Below are 14,747 nucleotides of genomic sequence, written 5' to 3'. Positions count from 1 at the left end.
GGGGGTGGGGAATATCTATTAGTCAAATGGCTAATCACAGATAAAATATATTTTGTGGAAAACTTGGAATAGTCAGAAGTCATTCTGGCATTTCAAACACAGCTATTTACAGTATTTCCAAGATCAGTTTATATACACAAGTATTGAAGAGAAACCAGGCAAGACATTTAAAAATAGACTAACCATACAACCAAGTAAAAACTTGAGGAGGAAGGAGACAGCTTTAAAAAGTCAGAGGACATTATAAAGAAAAATTACAAAACCAGTAATAATTATACTACATTAATACAGCATTCAAACGGGAAGGGGGAGGGGTGCATTTGTTCAATGCACTAGCTTCAAAGTTCAAAGAAAAAAAGGCAAACAGCTGCTTTTCATCAAGAGCAGCCATGTTTCACATAATTGTTTCAAAGAAAGCCTATTAACAACAATGATTGTTTAATGCTACAATTTTACAGCAAGACAAAACTAAAATAGCAGCAAATTCACAAGGCAATACTTCCACAGAATTATTATCCCATGGTTCATGCAATGCCTACAAAGTGCTCCCAGTTGGATATACAAGTATAATTCACAATAGGAAAAAAGAAATACAAGATTGACACAGGTACATCAGAGGCTGAGTAGTACTGAGTCTCTTAGCGTTTCCCTTTTTGAAAGGAGAGTATGCCTATAATAAAGCCCTTGAGTCCCTTTCTACAGGTCACTACAAGGAAAGACACCTTTTGTTACAATGCAACAGTGAATGATAAGCAGCACACCACCACAGGGGTTAACCCTGCAAAGGCTGGGGTAACATCCAACAGTGACTGACATCCTACAGGAAACAGGGTAAGAGTAGACAAAAGCCTGATACAGCCAACAGTCAAAATACAGCTCTTAACTGTAATTCACAAGGTCCTAAAAGGTATTTCAGTAAAATTACTGATACCAGAAAAAGTAATTGCAAAGTAGATTCTAGGAGTAATTTCAACCTAGCTTCTTCCTGTCACAGTTTATTGGGGGAGTGAGGAGGTGAGTAGTTCAGTATATAGTAAGGCTGACAGAGCGGTTCATTTTCTTCCCAATAAGTCGAGAGGTTCTATTACTCTGGGTGGTGGACCTAGTGGCCATCCGATCCGTGAGGAGCGCTCGCTCCTCAGCTGCAGCTTTTGCCATCTGGGCTTTCTTGAGTTCTCTACAAAAATAAAAAAGGAAGCAAGATTATTTCATTTGCCTATTCTATCAATTCTACGAGGCTAAATACAAACTTAATTACCAACTGGGAAATATTCACATGCTTTCATTATTCTAAGATGGAACTGAGACAAGAAATAGGACATGAAACTAACTTAAAATTCATGAAACGATCTGTTTTTAGAATTAAAACACCACTCACTTTAATACAAAAATTAATACAATAAAGATTAACAATAACTGTGGATCTCAAACAATTTTAAATCACAATTATCACAGACAAAAAGAAAACTTTACTTGCTACTTGTACATGCCATGACTGACAGCAAATAGTAACACAGGAACCATTTAATATTTAGTATAATTTCTATAATTTAAGTAGCAAATCTTAATATTTAACATAAAACCTTTTCAAACCACTTAAAAAATTTTTTTAAATCTATTTTTCATTATGTGTTTTGGCTGCATGTATGTAAGAGCACCCATGTCGTGCAATGCCTGAAGAGGCCAGAAGAGGGTGTTAGATCCCCTAGAACTAGAGTTTTGGACAGTTGTAATCCACTTTGTGGGTGTTGGGAACCGAACCCAGGCTTTCAGCAAGAACAGCCAGTGCTCTTAATGACTGAGTCATCTCTCCAAGTCACTTTTATTATGTGTTCTCTGCTTATGTTCAAGGTCATCCTCTGCTGTATGGTGACCTCAAGGTCACCTGGGGCTACATGAGACTCAAAAAAGAAACTAGCTAATCCAGGCATGGTAGCTCACACCTTTAATCCTAGCACTCTGGAGGCAGAAGCAATTGGATCTGTGAGATTTGAGGCCAGCCTGGTCTACATAGTGAGGTCCAGGCCAGCTTGTGCTACAGGGAGACCCTGTCTCAAAAAGATTTAAAAAAAGGAATGAAAGAAAAGAAAAAGAAACAAGGAAAAAAGTTGGGGGCTGAAGCAGAGGATCCAGGTTTTATTTCTAGCATTCACATGGTTGCTCACAACCATCTACAATTCCAAGGCCTCTTCTGGTCTCCACGGTTACCAGTTGTGAACGTGATGCGTGTACATGAATGCAAACAAAACACACATATATAAAATAAAGACACAGGACTGGAGAGATGGCTCAGTGGTTAAGGGCACTGGCTACTCTTGCAGAGGACTGCGGTTTGATTCCCAGCACCCACGTGGTGGATAACAACTGTCTGTTAACTCCAGTTCCAGGGGAATCCAATGCCCAATTCGGACCTCCACAGGCACTGCACAACATGGGTGCACTTACACACATGCAGGCAATACACTCATACACATAAAATAATAGTAAAATATTAAAAAAAGAAAACTAAAACATTTGTAAAAATAAAAATAATATTTTTAAAGAAAAAAGAAAGATGTTGAGCATGGTGACACATGCGTATAATCCTAACACTGAGGATGGGATGGGGGTACAGCAGGATGTGTGAAGGCAAGGGGATTATGAGCTCAAGACCAGCCTGTTACCATACAAGATTACCAGATCCTGTCTCAAAAACCAAAAAAGCTGTGGGTATAGTTCAGTGGCAAAGCATTTGGCGGCGGTGGTGGAAGAGGGCATGCTATGGGTGTGCTACATCTGGGGCTGGTGAGATTGCTAATTGGTTAAGGGTACCTGGCACCAAGCCTGAGGACCAGAGTTTGATCCCTAGAATCTACATGGTGGAAGGAGAGGCTTTTGATCTCCATATATTCCATATATGCAGTATAGCACGTGTACCACACCACGAACCCCCACTGTACACACACACAAGTATTTTTTTTAAAAATAGCAAGGGCTGAAGCTGTAACTCAATGGTAGAACACTTGCTTCCCATGTATGAGGCCCTAGGTCCGTTTCCTAATACTACCAATAAACATACATATTTGCTAAGCATGTTGCTGCACGTCTTTAATCTCAACACTCAAGAGGCAGAGGCAGGAGGTTCTCTTTAAGTTTGAGGCCACCCTGGTTCATATAGTGAATTCCAGGCCAGCCAGGGCTACGTAGTAAGACTCTGTCTCAAAAAAAAAAACCCCAAAAATAGGGTCTACAGAGATGGTTCAGTGGTTAAGAGCACTGACTGCTCTTGCAGAGGACCTGGGTTCAATTCCCAGCATCCACATGATGGCAAAGAACTGTCCTTAAGTCCAGTTCCAGGGGAATCCGCCCTCTTCTGACCTCCACAGCATTGCACCACATGGATGCACTCACATACATGCAGGCAATACACTCATACGTGTAAAATAAAAATAAAATTACAAAAATAAATAAATTAATTAAAAACAAAACAGAACTAGGGGCAGGAAAGATGGCTCAGTGGTTAACAACACTGGCTGTTCTTGCAGAGGACACAGGTTCAGCTCCTAGCACCCACATGGCAGCTCACAACTGCCTATAAGTCCAGTTCCAAGAGATCCAGTGCCTGTACCAGTCACACAAACATAAATACATACAGGCAAACACTCAGACACATAAAACAAACAAAAGAAAACCTCAGTAAGTAAATTAGGGCTGGGGAGATGGCTCAATGGGCAAAAAGTGCTTGCTGTACTAACATAAAAAGCTGGGCATGGCCGGGCGTGGTGGCACAGGCCTTTAATCCCAGCAGAGACAGGTGGATCTCTGTGAGTTCAAGGCCAGCCTGGTCTCCATAGTGAATCCAGGATAGCTGGGGCTACAGGGAGACCCTGTCTCAAAAAGACCAAAAAAAAAATGCTGGGCATGGTAGCACATGTCTGTAATCCAAGTGCTAGGAGGTGAGGAGAAGAGGATCCCGGGGGCTTCACAGCCAGCCAGTCTACCTGAATCAGCAAGATCTAGGTTCAGTGAGCAAGCCTATCTCAAAAATTGGGGGTGGGGGGTGGAAGGGTGGTTAATGTGGAGAGAAATGGAGGAAGACACCCACACCAACCTTTGGTTTCTGATACCCATGAATGGATGTGCACACACATGCATACAACGCACACACAATTAATAAATACATAAGTAAGTATAACCCACGATTACTAATACTCGGTAAGATTTGTTTTTGTTTTTTCTGATCAACTTTATCTTGGCAACCAGCTTTCTGAACCTGCCAAGTCCCTCAGAGTCAAACATAAGATCATTTATCAGGCAGGTGAGATGGTTTAGAGGACAAGGTGCTTGCCATGCAAGCCTAAGAAACTGAGTTAGATGAAGAAGCTTAGATAGAGGTGAAGGGAGAGAACTGACTCCTCAAAGTTGTCCTCTGACCTCCACACATGCAACATGGCATATCCCCCCCAATAATAAAAAATAAAAAATTAAGTTTTTTTTAAAAAAGAATCATGGGGCTAGAGAGATGGCTCAGCTGTTAAGAACACTGGTCATTCTTGCAGAAGACCCAGGTTCGAATCCCAGCACCCACACACAGCTAACAACTGTCCATAACTCCGGTCCCAGGGTATCAGACAACCTCTTCTGACCTCCACAGGCACTGCACAACATGGGTGCACTTACCTACATGCAGGCAATACATGCATACACATAAAATAAAAACAATAAAATTTTTTAAAAAAGTGAATCATTTACCAACATAACTAACTTTAATTTTACCCTTTTATAAATAAAATAGGCAGAAGAAAATGCTATAAAGAAAACACTAATTTTGGTGAGACTCTGGGGAAATGCTCATTTAGCTTTTACTAGACCCTAGGGAGTCTTGAGAATGGTCTTTTATTGTGTGTGTGGCACTAAAGATTTTGAACCTAAGGCATCACATATGCTAGGAAAGTACTCCACCACAGAGCCTTCTCTTTACTTTTTTCCCTTATGTCCCACCCTGTTGCTTCCTGCTGGGGATGAATCCAGGGCCTTGTCCTGGTTAGGCAAAACACTACCACTGAGGTAGCCCTCAACCCTTTTACTTTGTTGGGGGAGGGGGGCTGAGAGGTTTGGTGGAGACAGGGTCTCCTTGTAGCCCCAGCTAACCTGGAACTCTGTACATCAGGCTGGCCTCAATCTCACACCCAGGCCCTCTTAATATTCTTAAAGTACATAATATATGTTTAGTGACAGCACAAATTTAACAGTTCAAAAACGAATTTAAGGCAGAAGTCCCAAATTTTCATTTTATAACAATGTAGCCAGGAGTGGTAGTGCACGCCTTGAATTCCAGCACTCAGGAAGCAGAGGCTGGTGGGTCTCTGAGAGTTCAAGGCCAGCCTGGTCTACACAGTAAGTTCCAAGTCAGCTGGGGCTACAGGGAGACCCTGTCTCAAAAAAGACCAAAAAAACCCCAAACAAACAAAAACCCCACACCAAAAAAACCAATGTATTAAACTGCTAAATTCTTTTGTGAAAAAAGTCTAAAAGGGGCTGAAAAGATGGCTCAGTGGTTAAGAGCACTGGTTCTCTTGCAGAAGACCCAGGTTAGAGTCCCAGCATCCACATGGCAGCTGACAACTGTCTATAACTACAGTTCCAGGGGATCTGACTCCCTCTTTGGTCCTCTGTGGACACTGCACGACATGGGTGCACTTACATATGTGCAGGCGTAACATCACAGCTAAAATGGAAAAAAAAAAAATTCTAAAAAAAAAAAAGAAAAAGAAAAAAGTCTAAATGATCTCTCAGAAACTAAGACTTCATGAGAAAGACAGTAAAAACAAAACAAAAACTCCTTACTTCTGCAAAAGTGAGTTTTTGAACTTTTCAGCATTGAGTTCTATCCGAAGCTGCTCTGCGCTCTTTCTGGATGCAGACAGCAACACGGAATGCTTCACCAGCGCCATTGCTGAAGGCCTCCTCTCTGGATCAGGATGAATCATAAGCTGAGAAGCAAGGCAAAGTTTCCATGAAGACATACAACTGAATAAAAATTTGGAGTGTCAATAAAAAAGTGCCTCACACATAAAATGCTCACTTTCAGCAGCTCTGTAAACTCCTGGGAAAGCACTTGTGGAATCCGAGGTAACCGACCCTGCCTGATTTCATGCCACTGGTCTCCGTTTCTAGGAAGAGGATCGGCGCCTGCAGCACATACCACTGTGAGGGCAAGAGCGAAAATATCTGCTTTCGGTAGATGGCTATAATTCTGTTAAATTTAAGAGAAAGAATTTGAAGGCAATAGTCAAAATAAAAGATTACATATCATGATTTAAGAAATCATATTAAAAACACTCAATGCCACATTTAAGGATATATTCAGAAAACTGCTAAATTTAGGAGAATTTGTTGTTATTATTATTATTTTTTGGTCTTTTTGAGACAAGGTCTCCCTGTAGCCCCAGCTGTCCTGGAACTCACTATGTAGAGCAGGCTGGCCTTGAACTCACAGAGATCCACCTGCCTCTGCCTTCTGAGTGCTGGGATTAAAGGCATATGTCACCATACCCGGCACATTTGTTATTTTTTAAAATCACAAATAATGTACTGGAGGGATTTAAATACATAACTAAAAATAAAAGCTTTTTAATCAGTAGCCCAATTAACTGTTCAGAAGTAGCACTCTCATCCCCTAGGGAGTCAAATGCAAACAATATTCTGCAGAAAAGCACTGACACGTTACAAATACACATTTAATGAAGCAGACAATGTGCATGGATGTAAGAGCAATGAGACTACATAACTGCCCTTTATGAGACATAGTCCATCATAACTTACTTGTCATTTTCTTAGTAAATATAACTTATTCACATTGCTCTCAATTTATTTGTATATGAATATTTCTATAGAAAAACTCCTAAAACGGAAAACTATGGGTCAAGGGGAAATGACTTTTAAATATTGATATAGTGACATATCTTGATCTCGAAGGCTAAATCACTTTGAGGTTCCACTAGTTGTGGGTGGGAACACTGCTCCCCATGCCACCATGGACCTTCACCTTCACTGGCTTTTGCTAGACTGAAGCCCCTGGGTGACAGTTTGGACTTCTATTTCCATTCTAATAGTCATTCATTTTTCAACATATTTGAATTCAAAATTCTATCAAATGATTAGTACAAAGCAAATAATATAATCAAAGGAGAAAAATTACCTCTTGTAAAACTTCATTTGCTAGAAAGCGACTATCACCTTCTTCAACTTGTGGGCTAGAGATCCTTGTTACATGCCCAAGATCACCTGAAAGTATTGGAAAAAGAACAGTGACTCAGTTGGTAGGCATGCACAAAGCCCTGGGTTGAGAGCCATCACCATATAAACCAGACACAGTGACAGGCCTATAATCCCAGCCCTCGGGGTTAGAGTCCGGAAGATCAGAAGTTAAAGGACATCCTCAACTACCTTAGCCACATAGCCAGTTCAAAGCCAAGCTGTGAGACCCTATTTTTTTTTTTTTTTTGGCTCTTCTCAAGACAGGACCTGCCTGCCTCTGATTCCTGAGTACTGGGATTAAACGCATGCGCCACCATGCCCAGCTGAGACCCTGTCTTGAAAAAAAAGAAAAGTCAATGTGGTTATAGTGGCTCATGCCTGTAATCCCAGCACTTGGGAGGCTAAGGCAGGAGGACTACTCCAGTATGAGGCCAGACTGGATTATAAAATTGAGTCCCAGGCTATCCTGTGTTAGTAGGAGACTGTCTCAAAAAGGAATAAAGAGAGGCTGGAGAGATAGCTCAGAGGTCAGAAGAGCTTTTTGCTCTTCGATCCAAGTTTGGTTCCCAGCACCAATGCTGGATAGCTCACAACTGCCTTTAACTCCAGCTCCAGGGATCTGATATGCTCTTCTGAATTCCAAGGGCACCTGCACACATGTGGCATACAGACACACACACAGAAACATTAGAGGACTGAGGAGATGGTTCAGTGGATAAAGTGCTTGCCATACAAGCATGAGGACCAGAGTTCAGATTCCCAGAACCCAGGTAAATGTCAGACCCAGCAGTTCATGTCTGAAATCCCAACACTGATACCTTGAGATGGGAGGTAGAGACAGGAGAATCTCAGAAGCCTGGAGTACACAGCAGTGAACAAGAGACCCTATTTCCAACAATGTGGAAGGCAAGGACCAACATCCAAGGCTGTTCTCTGACCTTCACCATGCGCACTGTGGCAGTACCACATGCACTCCACTCTACCCCGCCCCCCCCCACACACCCTCTCCTAATGTTAACATATTACTTATCTTTCTCACCTATTTTGAACATAACTTTGTTGGATATCCAGTCATCTTCATCTCCTTCTTCAGAGGCAGCATTAGGAATTGAGGTTCGTGATATGAAAATATTACCTGTTAAACATTATAAGTATATTTTATAAACAAAGTCAAATATAAAAATCATCTAAAAGGCTGATGAGATGGCTCAGCGGGTAAAGGTACTTTCTGACAAACCTAATGATACAAGTTCAGTCCCCAGAACCCATATTGTAAAAGGAGAGAACTGATTCCCCCAAGATCTAAAAAATCATCCAGAAAGCCTTAAAAATGCAGATTCTCACATTCTATCTCAATTCCAGTGAGAATAACAGTTTCAGACAAGGGAATATACATACACATTTTATTTTGTTTTCTTTTTTGAGACAGGGTCTCTCTATAAACCTGGCTGGCCTGAAACTTGCTATGTAGACAAGGCTGATTTGCTCTCACAGAGCAAGTAATCAGCATGCAGTGCCAACCTCCCAACACTGTTTCATGGTTCCTCAGTTCCTACACTTTTTCTTCAAATACGAGTCCTCATAATTTTCAGTGGCAGGTTTATATTTGTGTGCATGCACACACACGTGCTTTCAGAACACAGGACAGAGGTTAATACTGGGTGTCTTCCTCTATCGTTTCCACCTTACTTTATGAGACACGGTCTCTCACTGAACCCGGAACTTGCCGATTCTGCTAGCCAGCTAGTACTCAGGATTAACCTGTCATGTCCCCCTGCCCCCTGACCCCAGAGCTGGGGTTATAGATGCATGCTGCTGCATTCATCCATCTTTTACCTAGACGCCAGGGATCTAAACTCTGGTCCTTATGATTTCACAGCATGTACTTTACCCACTGAACCATCTCCAAGCCTGGCAGATTTCATTTTAATAACTTCATGTAATAATGGATTTTTATGTCATAATTACTAAATTCATCTCCAGTTTCACTTTATAAGACAACTTATTTTATGGTGATATCTGTAAATTTGAATAGTTTCAATCCTCAGTACTATAGGAAAAACTAAACTTTATATCTCTTAGTATTTCAACCTTTGGACCTTGGAATACAAGGATTTATTACTCTATTTATCTATGATTAGTTTTTCAGTTTGACACAAGTACAACCACCTTGGAAGAGGGAACCTCAACTCAACTACTGAGATATTTCATTCATTGGATTGGCCTGTGGCCATGTCTGAAGCATTTTCTTAATTTTTAATTGATTGGGGTGGGGGGAAGTCCAGTTACTGTGGGCAGTGTCATACCTGGGCAGTATAAGAAAAGTAGCTGAAGGGATTGGGGATTTAGCAAGCACAAGGCCCTGGATTTGGTCCTCAGCTCCTTGGGGGGGGGGGGGGGGGAAGCTGAGCAAGCCAGGAGAAGCAAGCCAGTAAGCAGTGTTCCCCTCATGGTCTCTGCTTCAGCTCCTGTCCAGACTTCCCTAAGTGATGGACTGTCACTTGGAAGAGTAAGATGAAATTTTTTCCTCACCAACTTGTTTTTCAGTCAGTGTTTCATCACAATAGAATTAACTAGGGCAAATGTTTCGTTACAACAATGGAACTAGGGCCATGACATTAGTCTAAACATTTTTTTCCTTTTGAAACAAACTCTAGTGAGGTAGAAAAAATTTTTGTAACTCAGAATTAAGTTGTGTAAAATGATTTATATTCCCTTAAATCCACGTTTCCTTAAAAAAAACTTTAACCTGTAAAATTCAATTTAAAAGCACCTTGATAAGGCTGGAGATATGGCTGAGTAGTTAAAAGTGCTACTGCTCTTGCAGAAGACCCAGGTTCAGTTCCCAGCACCCACATGGCGGTTCACACCAGTTCCAGGGGATCTAATGGCTCTTGTAAGCTTCAAGGGCTCCTGCACAAATGTGGTGCACATAAACTCACAACTCACAACACACATGATTAACCCTTACTTATAACTTCCAATTTATAGTAAGTATAGGAAAAGAAGCTAGAAATACAAGGAAGCAGCCAGTCAAATCCAGAATGGTATTTTATACGATGTCTATTATTTTTAAAAATTAGGGGAAAGGTAAAATCTGAAAAATAAAAATAAATATAACCAGATCAACTGTCAAAACTAAGACCAATTGGGGGAATTTTTTTATGTCTATCTAAAGTATGAGGCCTTAAACACGGTTCTCAATCTTCCCATCAGAGGCCCACTTTTAAACCACATAGTTCCTATATAAAATGGAGCAAATAAAAAATTTCCTTTTAATGATTATCTCACAAATTTGGGGTTACAAAGAAAGAAACGGAAACCAGAAATATTATTAGTAAATGATCAAAGACCTTTTAAAACAGTAGGAAAAAAGCAATTTTTATATTGTTACAATTAAGCAATTTATACTCTAAGCCCAGCCCAGAGAACACAGATAAAGGACTGACTTGTAATACTTACTAGGTTTTATATCCATGTGAACCAAAGACATTGAATGAATGTATCTCAAGCCTCGGCCAACTTGCAAAAGGAGATCCTTCAGCTCCACTTCTGTAAAGTAACTCATGATTCTGTAGTTTTCACTTATAGCATCTGCTAAACTTCCACCTAGCCCAAACAGCAAAAATTAACATTTTATTCTTCGAAGTCTTATTTTTCTGTTTCTCTACACTGAACAATCACAGTCTCCACCAAGAGACACTTTTTACTTGGGGTATCAATTTTTATTCTTTTAGTACATAAAATACTCATAGATAGAAAATAAAATTTAGGTTGAAAACCTTTTGTAGTTCCATGGCTTGAAATTTCATTTAAGCAACTTACTACAGGATATCTATTTATTATTATTTAATTTTTTTCTTCAATCCTACCTGTATTACCAAACTGGGTGCTCCAATAATGTCCAAATTTGTAATGCTGTCTTAGTTCAAGATCAGTGCTTGGCAGTAATACTGTAAACCCTTACAAATTTTGTGCATGTGTCTACTACATCCTCCAACTTTTCTTTATTTTCATTTTATGTGTACATGTGTATTGCCTGCATGTAGGTAAGTGTACCCGTGCCATGCAATGCTCATGGAGGACAGAAGAGGCTGTTGGATCCCCTGGAACTGGAGTTACGGACAGTTGTTAGCTGTCATGTGGCTGCTGGGATTCAAACCCGGGTCTTCTGCAAGAACAACCAGTGTTCTTAACTGCTGAGCTATCTCTCCAGCCTCCACATCCTTCAACTCTTACTAGAAAATCTTTTGAAACCAAATGAATTAATTTATGGCTATTTATAATTTTGCTTTGTCATATCACGGCTTCAAATTCTTTTAAATGATGAGATTTGCCGTTAGAATGTAAATTCTTTTCTTTGGCTTTAAATGTAGGTGTCTATAGTTTTAATTTTTCTGCTTTTAAGATATAAGTTTTATGTAATTGGGCATTATTCTTAGCTGTTTATGTTGTTTTAAAAGCTCAGACTCACATTGAGATACTATAAATACATTTAAAATCATTTATTTTAGGTCTAAGAAAAATTACAGAGATTTTTCATGGGTTCAGTAACCTTTCATTTTGTAACACTAGGCAAGGTAGAGAGTGGCTGTCACATAAGGTATTTGAAAATTATTTAATTTAATTCTATTTTTACAGTTCTTGGATTATTTTGAGATTTGCATGTATTAAACTCAATGCTGAACATGAAGAGCAAAATATTTATTGAAAAGAAGTTACACGGGGCATGGTGGCGCAACACCTTTAATCCCAGCACTTGGGAGGCAGAGGCAGAGGCAGAGGCAGGCGGATCTTTTTGAGTTCAAGGCCAGCCTGGTCTACAGTCTACATAGTGAGTTCCAGGACAGCTGGGGCTACAAGACCTTGTCTCAAAAACAAAAAAAAAAAAAAAAAAAAAAAAAAAAAAAAAAGAAAAGTTGTTACTGGAGTAGGAAGAGTAACAAGAGTAATGAATATATCCATTTGTACATGGTTTACATGTTGTGGATGCTTTGTAAACATTTTCCTATGTTTTAATTGTGTTCCAGTAGTTGTAATTGCCCTTGTGTAGAGTTAAATAAGTTGTCATCTGGTACTGTATGAAATGGAATTCATGATATTTTTCTGTATCATTTTTCCTGAAGCTGTTTCTGAGGAGCCACATTTGAAAACAGACAGCTTTCCTGATCAACTTGACTTATTTTGCACCTGGTTTTTGGTCTAAAAGGAATTATTGCCATGATATATTTTATTTATTCTTCAGTTTTAGTCTTACAAGTTAAAGGGCTTTGCATGTGGTTTTAAACGCTACTTGTCCCTTTACTGGGCTTCTGGAGGGGTGGGTAATTAAAAGATGGGGAATGTAGAATACAAAATGGCAAAACGGCTTATTGTTTATTGTTTAACCTGTCCATTCTGATCCAACCCTGTACTGATAGTGCTTTTCCAGTATGATATTGTGATGTTTCATACACTGCAGTGAACATAACTAACGTTACCTAAATAATTGATTTTTAAAAAAAGAGAAAATTTAAAAGCTAGGCCTGGTGATGCAGTTACATAATTCCAGCTATTTGGGAAGCTAAGGCAGGAGGACCACAATTTGAGGTCTGCCTAGGCTACAGAGCAAGTCCGAGGCCAGCCTGAACAACTCAGTAAGACTCTGTCTCAAAATAAAAAAGAGTCTTGCTGAGGTCCTAGGTTCAATCATCAGAGCTAGGTTGAGAGAAAATTTCTTTCAACCTGTTAAACTTCCTCAGCAACTCAAGTTCATTTCCACAGAGTAAATCAATGCTATCAGTTTCTCAGGCTTTGGAGGCACAGCAAATGTAGATTTGGAGGCACAGCAAATGTAGATTTGTTGGGAGGGGGTGGGGATCTCCTAAGAAAGGGAGGGGGTCCAAGTGTTCTTTTCAACGAGCAATTTCAGGGGGACAATAAGCAATTTGAGAGAGATTTATTTTTATTTTATGTGTATGTTTTGCCTGCATGTATGTAAGCACACCCATGTCATGCAATGCCCTCAGAGGTCAGAAGAGGGTCAGATCCCCTGGAACTGGAGTTAAGGATGGCTGTTAGCTACTACATAGGTAAGTACGAATCTTGTACTCCTGCCACCATGCCTCCCTCCAATGATAGACTGACACTGTCATGTCTCATAAGGAAAAATCTATGTGTGATAGATTTGTATGCATATCAGGTTGAGTTTCAAATGTCAAGGAAGGGCAGTTTTAAAGTTCCTTTTTTTCTTTTTTTTTCTAGCCAAGTACATAGTTCCTAGTGGGGTAATGAGCTCAAAACTCGGTTAGTTTTCAGGGCTGATATAAAAACTGACAGCTGAGTCATCAATCAGAGGAAGGAGCAGGGGGAACAGAGTAGACTAGAAGGGAAAATGACTCAGTCTAGGAGAGAATGGTACCACTTGATCTCCCAGAGGTTAAGTCTAAATAAAACTCACTTTCCCGGCAGGTGGTTTCTGTGTACTTGCAATGGAGCCCGCTGTTTTAGTGGTTGCATTAGGTTCAGGCTTTCCCGTTGTAGCTGCCTCTGTTTTTTTCTCTACTTTGGCCTGGATGGAGATAAAGCGAGGGCAAATTTCAAACAGAGATGAGAGCCCAAAAGCCAGGAAAAAAGAGAGTGGGAGAGAATCAAATCCAGGCCAGGCCTCTAGGCAGAAGCAGCCCATCCTTGTTCCTAGGAAAAAACACATTTCCTACCCTATACCAGCAGAGCTCCCTGAGCAAGGAGCAAGGGAAGAGAAACTGCAGACCAAAGTTTTGAGAAAAGGAAAAGACCACACTATTTATGGAAGAAAGACTCAAAGGCTAAGATCTGATGTGTCTGTCCATGTACACTGTTTGACCACTGGTGATGACATTCTTCAAGTATACTGGAACAGAATAACCCAATCACTAGTCTAAGTTATTCGAGACCTCTTGAATTTTTTGTCCCATGAAAGCCTAAGAAGAGCAAAGATGGGAAGAAGGGACCATCTGTGGCACAGCCCAGAGGCTGGACTGAATGTGCTAGCACGACTACTGTGTACCAAAAGCAACTCTGAGGCCTTTATCCCAGAATGATCCTAGTTTGCCATCAATGGCTAACAAATGTGCCATAATTTTGCCTCATTTCTGTCCCTACCTCAATTTTTTAGCAGTTAAATTTTTTTAAATTTATTTTTATTTTATGTGTATGAATGTTTTGCCTGCATGTATGTAAGCACACCCATGTCATGCAATGCCCTCAGAGGTCAGAAGAGGGCATTATGTCCCCTGGAACTGGAGTTACAGACAGTTGTTAGCCACCATGTGAGTGCCAGGAACTGAACCCAAGTCTTTTGCAAGAGCAGCCAGTGCTCTTGCCAAGTCATCTCTCTAGCCCTTTAACATTTTTTAATACAAGTAACAGCATAAATTCATTATCTTAAAAACTATTCTTGCCGGGCATGGTGGCGCAAGCCTTTAATCCCAGCACTCCTCTCGGGAGGCACAGGCAGGCAGATCTCTGTGAGTTCAAGGCCAGCCTGG

General features: G+C 40.4%; 1 protein-coding gene across 2 annotated transcripts in view; it reads right to left on the bottom strand.

Annotated features, from left to right (window-relative positions):
• Positions 1-6: 6 nt before the first annotated feature.
• The window catches only part of Wee1 (WEE1 G2 checkpoint kinase), a 27,536-nt gene continuing 12,795 nt past the window's right edge, over positions 7-14,747 (bottom strand). The window contains exons 6-11 of one of the 2 annotated variants that reach the window (XM_008853454.2): positions 10,702-10,848; positions 8,279-8,374; positions 7,181-7,266; positions 6,065-6,235; positions 5,827-5,972; positions 7-1,177 (exon numbers count right to left, since the gene is read on the bottom strand). In XM_008853454.2, the coding sequence (XP_008851676.1) occupies positions 1,024-1,177; positions 5,827-5,972; positions 6,065-6,235; positions 7,181-7,266; positions 8,279-8,374; positions 10,702-10,848 (800 nt within the window). In that variant the 3' untranslated portion in view covers positions 7-1,023. The remainder of the gene's footprint in view (positions 1,178-5,826; positions 5,973-6,064; positions 6,236-7,180; positions 7,267-8,278; positions 8,375-10,701; positions 10,849-14,747) is intronic. The other variant, XM_017803310.2, reaches the window with a different exon arrangement.

This window comes from Nannospalax galili, unplaced genomic scaffold (assembly GCF_000622305.1).
Source record: "Nannospalax galili isolate Female #2095 unplaced genomic scaffold, S.galili_v1.0 scaffold44, whole genome shotgun sequence".
Lineage (NCBI taxonomy): Eukaryota > Metazoa > Chordata > Mammalia > Rodentia > Spalacidae > Nannospalax > Nannospalax galili.
Note: the sequence above shows the minus strand (reverse complement) of the source record. Positions and strands in the feature narration are given on the sequence as shown.